Below are 13,839 nucleotides of genomic sequence, written 5' to 3' on the forward strand. Positions count from 1 at the left end.
TTCAACCACAATTCTAAATAGCACTGAAGAATTTATAGACAGATTGAAAAGTTTGCTTTTAGAATCCTGACAGTGTTCCTTCTTAGTGTTGTTGTATTTGTTCAACAGATATTTCTGGATTGAATGAAAATTGTGTGCAAAGAACTGTGTTGAGGGTCATAAATGATGAAAAAGTCTATTTCATGGTCCCTCCTGGTAAGAGGGACAACAGAGAACAAGATAGCTTATGGACAAGGATGATTACTTACAACTGGAGAAATGAGGAGAACTTCACAGTGGAGAAATCATTTGAACAGGGCCTTAAAGTATTCCAGCAGATGGGTTATGGGAGGGCATTTTAGGAAGAGGGAGTGAATGACAAAGGCACAGAAGAGGAAGGTACTCAATACATGCTTATTCAGGGCCAGGTAAGCAGTTTTGTAAAATTGGAGACCAAAGTGAGTATAAGGGAGTAGTAGGGGTGTAAGGATAAAAGATGATTCAAGTCATTTCCCAAAAAGTCATGAATTTCAGGCTCCAGACTTGGCCTTTCTTTGGTACTTCCTAAGGATTCTTAGACGATTTGAGAGCAGGAAAGCCCTGTGTTCAGAGCAGTTAGCAGTATGTGTAATGGAAAAGAAGCTGGAAGTCAGGAAGTAGTTATCTTAAGCATAATGACTTGGGGATCTAAAGAAAAAGATGGATGACTTTTGGCTACTGTGAAGCTTTGGAGAGATCCTGGCCAGGCCGAAGACATCAGATCTCATTGTCCTCCAGGCCTTCTGCCCTCCCCTGGAGTCCCTCAATAAGATGGTTTGATCCAAAAATAAGAGATAGATGTCGGGTATACTTTAAAGGAAGAATTGAAAAGATCTGGTATTTTTGTTAGGTTTCTGGTTGTAAGGAACAGAGAGTCACTTAAGTTAACTTCTGGATCCAAAGAATAAACAAGTTTCTTTCTGGGAGAAGGAGACTGTTTCTGAACGGAAACCTTACCCTGACTAACACATTCCCTCCCTGTGGCACAGCTGTGTGGGAAATCACATTACATAACAGTTGCTTGGTGAGCATGGCTTCAGAACAAGAGACCTTAGTTGAGTGGAAAATTTAATTGCAATAGGCTCCAAAAGTCTGATTGGTTTTTTCTCTACGGTACAGATGTGCATGTCAGGGGACTAGAAACTCATGTTTGTTTCAGAGAGGGGTTCTGTGGAGACAGGGAGGATCCAGAGCAGCCCTAAGGACATCATCAGCAGGAACCTGGCTACTTCACCACTAACGTGGCCCTACCTCTGCCCTGTGGCCAGGCTTTATTTACCTCATGCTGTCCAGCACCTGATATTCTCCAGAGTATCTAACAGAGTCAAGTCAAGCCAGCTTCTCTTTGATTTTCTGCCTATGAGTCTGAAGTCCTCTCTTGGTCTAATTAATTGAAGTCTGAGTAGAATTCTGCTGTCTGAATGGGAGGTAGTTCTACTTAAATGGGGCACTGAGATGGCATGCACTATCATTGGCATTTTTGTATCCCTAGCAGCTTCCTTTGTCTAGACACTAGACCTTGAGGTTTCAAGATCAAGCGATCAGGCAAAATGGACATGACATTAAACAGAAGTATGGAAGTCAGGAGTACTTAGGACCATATGCTCAGAGTTGGACAGAGCTGCATTCTGACCTTGGCTCTGCCAGCTACTAGCCAAGTGATCGCCAGAATATGCTTATTCCTAAAATCTGGGTGGTACCTATTTCTTGATCATGTTAAGGGTGTGTTTGAGAAGTATTTATTGTAGTGATTGACACATAATAGGAGGCTGCTGCACTAATACTAATAAATTAGATTATTTAATATCTAATAAATATCAGATATTCCTCTGGAGTAGGGTGGGGAAAAATAGAATGATTAGAAAGATATTTAGGCCTGTGGATAAGAGTGATGCTTGAATAAAAGGGAGTATGAAGAAAAGGAAGGAGCAGAGATTAGTCCTCAGTTTCTGGATTAGTTTGGTGAGTGGAAGTGATGTAGGGAACATAAGAGGAAAAAAGAATTGTTGGGGAGAAGGGACATGCTGAGAAAGACAACAGATTTGAGTTTATGTGGGATATCTGGGTAGAGGCATTTGCTAGCAGAAAGCTGTACACCCTAATGCACGGATGCAAGAGCTGGGCTGGAGAAATCAGTTCAGCACTCATCAGCTGTGGATTATAATTGGAGCCATTAGAAAGGTCAGAGTTTCCAAGGGATACATCTATACTGAAAATAAAAGAAACCAAGTCATCTCCCTTTCAAGAATTTTTAGAAAAAGAGGAAGCCACAAAGGTGTGTAATAAAAAGGGGTAAGAAAATGAAGAACTGATGGCAGCTCGGGGACTAATTAAGCATTTCAGAAAGGAGCTTGTGGTTAGCTGCATTGGCCTGCTGAGAGTTCATGTGAGACAATGGAATGGAATGTGCACATGAATCTAGCTAAAGAGGATGGTGTCTGGGGGGAGCAGTTTCTAGGGAGACCTAAGGGCAAAAGCCAGATGGAGCGGGTTAAGTAGCATTTGGAAGGTGAAGAAACAGAATTTGAGTGGAGACAATCTTTGATGAAATTTGACTTTGGTGAGATGGGCAGGAAAGGCAGTAGCTGGAGGAGGTTTAAGCATGAGAAGGTCAAGGGAAGGTTTGGTTTTGTTGTTTAGGTATTTTTAAGGTGGGAGAAATTTGATCATGGTTCATTGTTCATGAGGAGAAGCCAATAGAGACATGAGAGGGTAAATGATGGTACGAGGTCCACAAGAAGCAAGTGGTGAGGGGATTCAGACACAGCAAGAAGGGACACCTTTTTCCTTGCACCAGGAAGAACAGTAGCAGAAAGTTAAGGGGATTTTGTCAAGGCTTTCCTTTTTTTGAGAAGTAGAGGTCAGAGTCATGTGCTGGGGATGGTGAGAGAGGTGGTGACAGCAAGGTCAGAGATATGAGGAGAGGAGAGATTTGACAAAGATGTTGTGGAGAGCTGACTTTGGAAAGAAGTCCCAAGTCACGTTAATGACTGTACATTTATAGTAGGAATACTGTCAAGGATTTGAGAGGCCATCATGTCCTGTGTGTTGTCCATGTGGATGTGGATATTGTCCAGGATGCAAGCAAGATCTCAAGATGGGTTGCAAGACGTTAAGCCAGGCTCAAATTGCCAGTGAATGAGGGAGAGTGAGCACAAAGGTTGCCAGATGGCAATGAGGAAAAGGGGTATGGTTTACTGCAGCTAAATGATACAGGCTCAAAGAAATAGGAGTTTTTACATAGCAATGGTGGAATGGTGGTCTCTGTATGCCATTAGGGAGTTACGGGATATAGGAGAAGACACAGAGTCACCCGTTTGAGAAAACAGCTGATGAGATGGGACCCTCAGGAAAGAGCCAGGTTGCTGTTAGGAAGAGTAGATAGAGGGAACATTCTGTGATACGGTTTAGGATTGAGATGAACGGTGATTGGAAATGCTCCATGGCACCAGGAGAAGTTCAGGACATAATATTGGGGGAGCATAGATATTTAAGGAATGAATAAGAAAGGCTATATGGTCAAGAAAGAGAAATGTAAAAAGGCTGCCTGTACTATAGCTGTTGTCTGAAGGTGTTGATAGTGTCACAGTTCTCTTACAGTGCTTAGAAACTGTCATTTGTTCCTTGAATACTTTTTTTTTTGCTTCATTCGACCTTGCTTCCAGGTAAGTGTGGTGGTATGTTATATCAATACAAGCAAAATTAAATTAGTTTCCCAAAAAAGAACATTTTGTGTTTTTTTAATTTAAAATTTTAATAGGACATAGTTACTTAAAGGTCAGTGCTTTAAGATAAAAATATTTGACCACATTCTTTTTGGAATGTATTTAAGACTCCATTATATTTAGGCAAATGTGCAAAATTTGAGTAGATAAGTCAGAATCAAGTCAGCTGACCACTTAACGTTGATAATTATCATACTTTCTTTTTGATGTATAGGCATGTAAAGTTGAAGATCTGGGCAAAGTGGATTTTGAAGATGAAATTAAGAAAAGATTTAAGATGGTATATGTACCAAATTGGTTCTCAGTAGACTTAAAAACAGGGGTAAGTTAGCAATTGATATTCGTGCAATTGGGGTTAATTAAAAATTTCTAATATAGCTCAAAATTAAGTATTATTAGTTAGAGAGTCCTGTGTTTTTAGGTATGAAAGGAAAAAATTTTATGCAGTTTAAATGCCTTTTCATATCCCAGTATATTAAATTATAGTTGCATTGAATCACACAAAAGACATTTTGGTTCTGAATCTGTGGCTTAGCACTTTAGTCAAATAGTACAAATAAATAAGCGTTTAGAGATTGATTTGGAGAATGTATTCCAATGGAATGTCACTAACAATTTTTTTTCTTTTGACAGATGTTGACGATTACTTTGGATGAGAGTGACTGTTTTGCTGCTTGGGTTTCTGCAAAAGATGCTGGCTTTAGCAGCCCTGACGGGTCAGATCCAAAATGTAAGTTTAAGTGTCCTTCCTTCTCTTTCTCCTTCCAACAGAGAGGGTGGATCTGGGCTGGGGTGTGTTTTTTGTTTGTTCGTTTATTTTTGCTATGTGCTCATCTTTTTTTTTTTTTTCTTTTTTTTTTCAATAACAATATTTGGATTTTAAAAAAATAATTTTTCCAGAAATCTGTACATTCCCTCATGTGGAAATGGAAAATACTATTCCATTTTAAATGTTTAAGGGATCTTGATTTTTCTGACAGTATATGGCTTAGTTTTAACAGTTAAACATGCAGCACACACTCTCTACCCTTAAACCATTGTGGAAATCTGTTAGGTTAGGAAAAGCGAAGCTGGGAAACACTTTCTTCCCCCCCAATTAAAATAAAAATTTACTGACGTATAATTGACATATAATGTATTAGTCTCAGATGTACAATATAATGATTCAATACTTGTATATATTGCAAAATTATCAGTACAGTAAGTCTAGTTAACATCCATCACCATCCATAAAAATTTTTTTTTTCGTAATGAGAATTTTTAAGATCTCTCTTAGCAACTTTGAAATATGTAGTACAGTATTAGTAACTACAGTCACCATGCTGTGTTATTACAGCCCCATGACTTATTTATTTTATAACTGAAAGTTTGTACCTTTTGACCCCCTTCACCTGTTTTGCCTATTCCCTTACCTCCCATGTCTGGCAACCACCAATCTGCTCTTTGTATCTGTGAGCTTTGGTTTTTTGCTTTTCTGTTTTAGATTGCACATATAAGTAATATAATACAGTATTTGCCTTTCACTTAACCATAATGCCTTCAGGGTTCATCCTTGTTGTCGTAAATGGCTAGACTTCATTCTTTTTTATGACTGAATAATATTTCTCTCTGTGTGCGTGCATATCACATTTTCTTTATCCATTCATCCATCAGTGGACAATGAAGTCGTTTCTAATATCTTGGCTATTGTAAATAGTGCTGCAGTGAACATGGGGGTGCATATATCCTTTTGAATTAGTGGTTCCCTTTTCTTAGGATAAAGAGAAGTAGAATTACTACGTATGATAGTTTTATTTTTGAGGAACTGCCGTACTGTTTTCCACAGTGGCTGCACCAATTTACATTCCCAGCAGTAGTGCACAAGGCTTCCTGTTTCTCCACATATCCTCAAACATTTATTATTTGTGGTCTTTTTGATAATAGCCATTCTAACAGGTGTGAGGTGATATCTCATTGTGGTTTTGATTTGCATTTCCCTGGTAATTAGTGATGTTGAGCATCTTTTCATGTACCTATTGACCATTTGTATATTTTCTTTGGAAAAATGTCTGTTCAGATCTTCTACCCATTTTTTAATCAGATTTCAGGTTTTTTGCTATTGAGTTGTATGAATTTTTTATATATTTTGGATATTAACCCCTTTCAGATGTATGATTTGCAAATATTTTCTCCCATTCAGTAGATTACCTTTTCATTTTGTTGATGATTTCCTTTGCTCTGCTTTTTAGTTTGATGTAGTCCCACTGGTTTATTTTTGCCTTCATTGCCTTTTGGTGTAACATCCAAAAAATCATCGTCAAGACCATTGTCAGCAAGCTTACTGCCTGTGTTTTCTTCTAGGAGTTTTATGGTTTCAGGTCTTACATTCAAGTCTTTAATCCATGTTGAGTTAATTCTTGTGTATGGTGAGAAGAGACTCATCTTCGTAAGAGTCTGTTATATTTTGTTATTATATCTTTGATCAGTATTCTCCTAAGAATGTAGCATGTGGAAATACCTGATATATATAAATATAGTGTACTGGCTTTATATGGAAATAGTCCTTTAAAGACTACAATTGCTGTTTTTGTTTATTCATTTTTAAAGAATGACTGTATCTGAAGAACCAAGCAGAATATCTGTTTGTTCCATATTACCACAGCCTTAAACATTCTAAGATAAAATTTTAATAGACTTTGTGAAATCTCTAAATCTTGCTTTTAAACATCCTTGGCATTGGGTTAAGAATGTAACATCAGAATATATGGAAACTTTTCATTTTTATTTCTTTCCCTCTATTTTTAGGTTAAAGCTAATGATTCTCTTTTCCATTTCTTTTCTTTTTTAATTAACTCTTTTGCAGTGAACTTAGGAGGGCTGTTACTCCAGGCACTGCTAGAATATTGGCCTAGGACACATGTGAATCCAATAGATGAAGAAGAAAATGAAGTAAACCATGGTTCGTGTTTTTAAATATTGATTTAAAAGTTACTCAGTAGTTCAGGATACTTAGATTGTTTGTTATCCTGAGAATGTTTTTTTTTTTTTTAAATTCTTAAGCATTTGCTAAAATATGACATAATAAATATTTGTGGTGTGCCCAATTTATTGCCCTCCCTCTACTTCCTAAAGAATATCCATCCAGTCTTAACTGAGATTCAAAGAGAGCTTTTAGTCAGTGAGATGTATTCTATACACAAGAAGTATAGGATAAACCCTGTGTGTTCATATAACCTTTGTCCTTAAAAGCAGGCAACTTAGCAGGCTTATTCCAAAGATATTTTTTAGGGTATCTGTGGACCTGCTGGATTTACCTCCAAAGCTAGCTAATTAGCTACATCAGAAAGCCAGGTATGTCCTTGTGTAGTAACAGTTCACATTGGCCTGAAATGTAGATCTTACCTAGTTTGATTTTTTGGCCCAAAAAACTCAAATCCCAACTCAGAAATGTCAGGGTAAATGAATGAGTACGTGTAAAGAATTAACGTCACTGATGACGTTGAAAAGCTGTGTGTGCCACAGGCAGTGGGCTTAGTAGTTGTGGCTTGCTGGCTCTAGTGCGCAGGCTCAGTAGAGTGGCAGTAATTTTCTCTGGGAAGGATTTTGAGCGTATGAGTTTGGCTCAGTTTGCTTAAAGAAAGGGGAAAAAGAGAACTTAAAATTTCACAACTCATATGTAACCTTGAGTCCCACCCACTGAGGACTTACTCTACTGAAGATTCTCTGAAGGTTGCCCACTTGTGGGGGTCAGCAGACATGAGGACCTCCTGCCAGAGACTTTGTTCTAGTTGACTGATTCATCCAGAATGATTTTTGGAGTTTAAATCTGTTTTGCAAGGATGACATGCCTCTCTGAAAGCCAGTCTCCGGATGTCCCTGTCAGATAGAGGACACTGACCCCGCCCATGATAGCTTTTGTTTTGTCACCGGGCCCACTTCAGAATTGTACAGTGGGCTGTGAGCCAGAGAAATTCAGTGGAAAAGTCTCTTCACAGAGGGTTGAGAAAGCTAGTTTCTGGTATGGGCTCTGCCTGTACCAGGTGGACATTGAAAAGCCATGGGCATTTATCAGCCATGTAGTTATAGGCATGTTATTTCCTGTTCTTGGCTTGTCTTTCCCCGTCTGTAACATGACAGGATGCCCTCAGAGGCCCCAGGAGCCAATAAAGATTAAGTAATCAGAAACAGTGGTACAGGGACTTCCCTGGTGGCTCAGTGGTTAAGAATCCGCTTGCCAGTGCAGGGGACATGGGTTCGAACCCTGGTCCAGGAGGATCCCACATGCCATAGCAATTAAGCCCGTGCACCACAACTACTGAACCTGTGCTCTAGAGCCAGCAAGCCACAACTGTTGAGCCTGTGTGCCACAGCTGCTGAAGCCCACATGCCCAAGAGCCCATGCTCCACAACAAGAGAAGCCACTGCAATGAGAAGCCCGAGCACTGCAACGAAAAGTAGCCCCAACCCACCACAACTAGAGAAAGCCTGCGCAGCAACGAAGACCCAACGCGGCCAATAAATAAATAAATAAATATTTTTTTTAATTTTTAAAAATAATAATTTTTAAAAAAACAAAAAACAGTGGGACAGTCAGCACCTCTTGCATCCATGCTTTGGTTGGGGGAGTAGAGAATAAATGGGAAACCCCAAATCATCCTTAAAATCAAATTGGCTTAGTAAAGGCAGGGTAGGAGCCAGCCAGAGCTCATGACACTGCATACTCTACCTGCCTGGTAATCTCCTGCTACACCTGCACCGTGCTCAGTGGATACTCAAGAGTTGCTTAGATTATACTTGGTGAGCAGCTCGAGTATTCCGGGGCCTGTATTGTGGTGCAGGTGGAGGTAATAAAGATAAATGGGCATGGACCCTGCCCTTCAGGGACTGGCATTCTGGTTGGGCAAAGGACCGCTTACATCAGCATTATGAGATCAGAGAGTTGGTGCTGTGCGAGAGGTTCTGAGAGTGCTGTAAGGTTGCAGAGGGCAATATTGCTTCCAGCTTCGTTAGGGAAGTGTTTATGAACAAGCTGGCACTTGAGTGGGAGTCAACTGCACTTGGTTCAAATGATTACAAAGAAAGCAGAGTGAAATGAAATCTGCAGAGAGCAGTAAAAATGAGATTATGACCTCTTTCAGGTTTTTGGTTTTCACTAATACCTTGCCATTAGTTGTGGCTACCATCTTTTCTGAGCTTGGTGTTTTACCAACCCCTGTCCCCCAACTAAAAAAAAGAGCAGATCATTGTTTCTAAAGAGGCTGTCCTAGACCTCCCTATGGCTGAAATGGTTGTGTTTTTGTTTCACATCTCAAACATTAATCTCTTCTGTTAAAATCCTCTAAAATGTAGTTGTTTCTCATGAGGAATATCGCAAGTTGCCATATTTCTTATTTTCAGGAATTTAACTTTGTTTTTTTACCTTTATTTCTGTCTCTGACTGACTTATAGGACTTTTGACTTTAAAAATCTTGCAGTGATTGGGCTCTGTGGAAACAAAATGTTTAGAATCTGTGTTTTTAGCACTAACTCTGCATGCTGACACCATCTGTATCTTTTCCTAGTAAATGGGGAGCAGGAGAACCGAGTACAGAAGGGAAATGGCTATTTTCAAGTGCCCCCCCACACCCCTGTGATCTTTGGTGAAGCTGGAGGTCGCACCCTGTTCAGGTATGGGTAAGAAGGGCTAAGAAGGCATCCCGTTTGCCAAGAAGTATTGATTCAAGCAGATATTTATTATTAACTTCTAGGGGTGTCAGGGGTTTGGAAGCTTTTTCATCTCCATAAAATAGTTAAGTGTCTGATGCTATTAGACCCCATTCTAATTGAGAGCTGAGCCTCTAGTGTTAAAATGAGGTTGATACCTCAAGCTACCTTGAGGCAGCTTCTTAGTGGTTTCTGCAGGAAATGCTTTTTCTCACTTAGCCAGCCTGACAGCCAGGGTCAGGGAACAGATTGCATCACCAAAAGTCCCTGCCCACAGGACAGCATCAGAGTAGGTAACTTCCCTCAGGCTGGGCAGGGGAGACGGATGGGGCTGCTCCTGGGAACTGTTTTACCCAACAATGGCCCAACCTGAGGTGCGAGGCAGTCCTTCATGCGTCCCTGCAGGCGAGAGCTAGACTGGCTTCATCTCCAAGTTGCCAGCCAAGGCCCAGGGAGAGTCATCGGGGAAAGCCTACTAGAGTCTTCTGTAGGGCCAAAAGTAAGAAAAATGTTTGTCTTGCCCTTGGGGACAGAATTCTCTTTATGGTGGTTTCCTGAGAGTGTGGTTACCAAAAATCTCCTGACCCCCATTGTATGTGGAGCACCATGCACTATAGCGCTGGTGGATGACTTTTCTCAAATTCCTTGCCTACTCCCAGGTTCCTGTCCTCACCGAGCGACTCAGGCCGCTGTAGTGTATGTGTGGCCTCAGCTGGGGGCCTGAGGTTTAGGACTTGCTCTCCCGCTTAGCAGAGTGAGTCATTCTGCCTGCCTTTATTTCCTCAGCTGTCAAGTGGGGGTTATCATAAATGAACTCTATAAGGGTCCCTCCCTCTAACGCTTATTGACAGTGATTTTGGGATCTGTGCTTGTTTTGTCACTTACTACCTGATGGATTATGTTTAGGCTGCTCTGCCGAGACTCCGGGGGTGAGACTGAGTCCATGCTTCTTAATGAGACGGTGCCACAGTGGGTAATTGACATCACTGTGGATGTAAGTATCCTCCACGCCCACTTTGCCCTTTTATTTTTTTCCAAATCATGACGAAAATTAAGAACTACTTTAGTCTATATAATATTTAAAACTAGACTACCAAGTGGAACCCTTTTCTGCTTCCCTGCAGTTCTGAAGTTGCAGAAGTAGTATTGATAATTATTTATATATCCCTTTATATATTTATTTTAAACTATATAAATAATATATGCTTATCAAAGAAAATAACAAATGAATAAGGTAAAATTCCCATCTCTATTCACTCCCTATTCTTCCCGGAGGTAGTAAATATTAATAGTTTAATGCATAGCCTTCAGTACTTTTTTTCTGTGCATACACAAGCATATGTTATTTGTGTATATGTGTGTGTATAGGTCATTTTGTTTTGCACAAAATCTCCTACTATTTATACTGTTCTGCAACTTGGGTTTTTTGGTGGCTTTTTTTTTTTTTTCACTTAAAAATATATCTTGGACATATTTTCGTGTCTATATAGATCATTCCTTATTTAATGACTGTGTAGTGCTCCACTGTATAAATGTGCCATGGTCTATTTAGCCAGTCCCTATTAATGGACATTTAGGTTGTACCCAATGTTTTCTATTACTAACAGTGCTTCAGTGAACATCCTTGTATATATATCTTTGTGTACTTTTTGGGATAAATTCCTAGAAGTGGAATTGCTGGATCAAAGGGTATGCATGTTTTAAATTTCAATAGATATTGCCAGATTGCTCTCCACAAAGACTCTACCGGTTTACACTGTCACCAACAGTGTATGAGTGCCCAGTACCCCACACCCTCACCACCACTGGATACTTATAATCTTTGCTGAAAGATAGGCAGATTTTTTTTGATAAGCAGATATTATCTCAGTGTTTTAATGTGTTTTTGTTTTGTTTTAATTTGCGGTAAGGTTAAGCATCTTTGCATATTGGCCATTTTTATTTCTTCTTTTGTGAATTGCCTGTTTGTATATTTACTCAGTTTTCTATTGGGTTGTTTGTCTTTCTTATTGACTTGTAGGACTTCTTCACATTGAATATTAACCCTTTGACTATTATCTTGCCTCTCAATTGAATTTTACTTTGTTCATGATGTCCTTTGGCAGGCAGAAAGTTTTAATTTTTATGTGACCAGATTGAGTCTTTATGGCTGTGAGTTTCATAGACATGCTTAGGTATTTCCCACTCCAAAGTAGCAAAAATGTTCTCCTGTATTCTCTTCTAGTATGCTTATGGTAACGGTTTGTGTCTAGATCTTTAATCTATTAGAATTTACTCTGTTTGGTGTGAAGTAGGATGCTAACTTTCTCCAAATGGATAGCCAGTGTGCCAATACAATTTATTGAATAAACTTTTCCTACTTATTTGAAATGCTATCTTTATCATATACTAAATTTCTGTACACACATGGGTCTGTTTCTAGACTCTTTTATGTGCTGCTGACCTATTTTATATATTTCTAAAGCCATATGAAAAGAGATTTAATCTCTATAACCTTCAGATATACCTCCAAGAACTTAAAACCAGTCTGTGACACCTGATAGATATTCTGTGGCCGTCTCTAAATCCGAGCTCCCCATAAGCCACTATTTGCTTCGTGTGTGAAACTCATCTGGATGCATTGCTGACTTTAGGCCTGTTGCTTATTCCTCAGAGGAGACATCAAGACAGGTTATGACATGAAGGCTCAGAGGGGATTAATCCCCAGAGAAAAGATGGACCAGTTAATTTTATCCTTCATTTACATATGTGGTTTACTTCATGGTGGACATCTAGGTGGTTGGCTGAAGTTTCTATTCATTTAAAACCTCAGATGTCAGAGGGAAAGAAAGTGGGAGGACTTGATTGGCCTTTTCAGTTGGATACGGGCCTCACCAGTGTAGAGTGTATGGTTTTGCTCAAAGGTGAAAATGTTGTGGCTTTCTCTCAAGACACTTAATTTTTCCTTTGGGCATTTTAATATAGTACTGAGATTTTGGTTTGTATGGCTTAAAGAATTAAAATAAAATTCGTTTCCCTTTAATTCCTTGAATTGTTATTTGAGAAGATCCAGGCTGCAATTTCATATCACCACTGACAGTGCATATAATTTGTCTTTACGTATCTTTTATTACAAAATGAAATGTTATACTTTTCTGATACGTTTTCTCTAAGGCTGACATAGATAATTTGGTAGCTTACAATAAATTTCATAGAAAGTCACTTTTAATTGTCAAAACTATTAACTTGTGAATAGTTTTCCGATTGACATCATTTTAGTTTATCAGCTAATAGAAACTATTTTACCATTTTTCACTTTTAACATTTCAGAAAAATATGCCCAAATTCAACAAAATTCCCTTCTACCTCCAACCTCATGCATCTTCAGGAGCAAAAACCTTAAAAAAGTAAGTAGATGGAGGTGTCATGTGATACCTTGATCTAATTAATTGCCAGAGATATTTTTTTAATTCCTTATAATTGCTTTTATAGCACAGGAGGCAAGTATTAGATCTAAGGCTAATTTCATAATATTGAAAGTTTATATAATGTAACCATTTACTAAGTACTTACTGGGCCAGTTGCAGATGTTCAAAATAAATAAAACATAGATTTTGTCTCTTGCCATAATTCATAGTTTAGGACACAATCTGTGTATAATAACTGCTTTTGTGGATACTTAGGGAATGATAGTATAGGGGAAAGAAATGAATTTTTGGCTGTAGCGTTCCAGAAAGCTTTCTTAAAAGGACATGGAATTTGAACTGGACATGTAAGGATTGATAGAACTTCAAAATAAAGATATTCCAGGTCCAGAAAATGGTTTGATTACGGATGTGGAAGTAGGAGCCTGCATAAGATATTGAAATTGGCAAGGACCTGTGTAGTTGCAGCATAGGATGGAGGGGTGGCCAGGAGATGCTAGGAGGGAAGTCAGAAAGGATATTCAGGGTTTCACTGATGTGTATCCCAGCAAGTAGAATCAACAGGACTTTAAAACCTTTTGTTAGGGAGATTTCCAAACATATGCAAAAAAGAGAATCCCATAAAACAGCTTAAATAATTATCAACATATGGCTAAACATTTTATTTCATCTATTCCTCTACCTGCCCTCCCTCCCATTGAACCCATCTGCATACACACACACACAGGATTATTTTCAAGCAAGTTCCAGATATCACTTCAACTAGGTTTAATGATGGAAGTTCAAGGTGGCTTTCAGAGTATGAGACCAAGCTACTTGGTTTGACCATTATTAACTGATGTCAGAGATACAGGAGTAGGTTTGGGGAAGTTGTTGAATCTAGTTTTGGACATGCAGAGTTTGAGGTGCCTTTGGGACATCCAGCTGGAGCTGCGCAGCCAACTGTTGTTTTGGTGGGTCTGGAGATCAGACAGGCAGTTGAAACTTAAGGCTTTGGCTATAGGAGGAAG

The 13,839-nt window shown here is 39.1% G+C and overlaps 1 protein-coding gene across 1 annotated transcript in view; it reads left to right on the forward strand.

Annotated features, from left to right (window-relative positions):
- The window catches only part of WDR48 (WD repeat domain 48), a 52,099-nt gene that overhangs the window by 35,067 nt on the left and 3,193 nt on the right, over positions 1-13,839 (forward strand). Inside the window, exons 12-17 of the mRNA XM_057705648.1 lie at positions 3,958-4,065; positions 4,377-4,473; positions 6,586-6,681; positions 9,284-9,389; positions 10,332-10,419; positions 12,735-12,811. Of these exons, the coding sequence (XP_057561631.1) occupies positions 3,958-4,065; positions 4,377-4,473; positions 6,586-6,681; positions 9,284-9,389; positions 10,332-10,419; positions 12,735-12,811 (572 nt within the window). The remainder of the gene's footprint in view (positions 1-3,957; positions 4,066-4,376; positions 4,474-6,585; positions 6,682-9,283; positions 9,390-10,331; positions 10,420-12,734; positions 12,812-13,839) is intronic.

This window comes from Hippopotamus amphibius, chromosome 13, assembly GCF_030028045.1.
Source record: "Hippopotamus amphibius kiboko isolate mHipAmp2 chromosome 13, mHipAmp2.hap2, whole genome shotgun sequence".
Lineage (NCBI taxonomy): Eukaryota > Metazoa > Chordata > Mammalia > Artiodactyla > Hippopotamidae > Hippopotamus > Hippopotamus amphibius.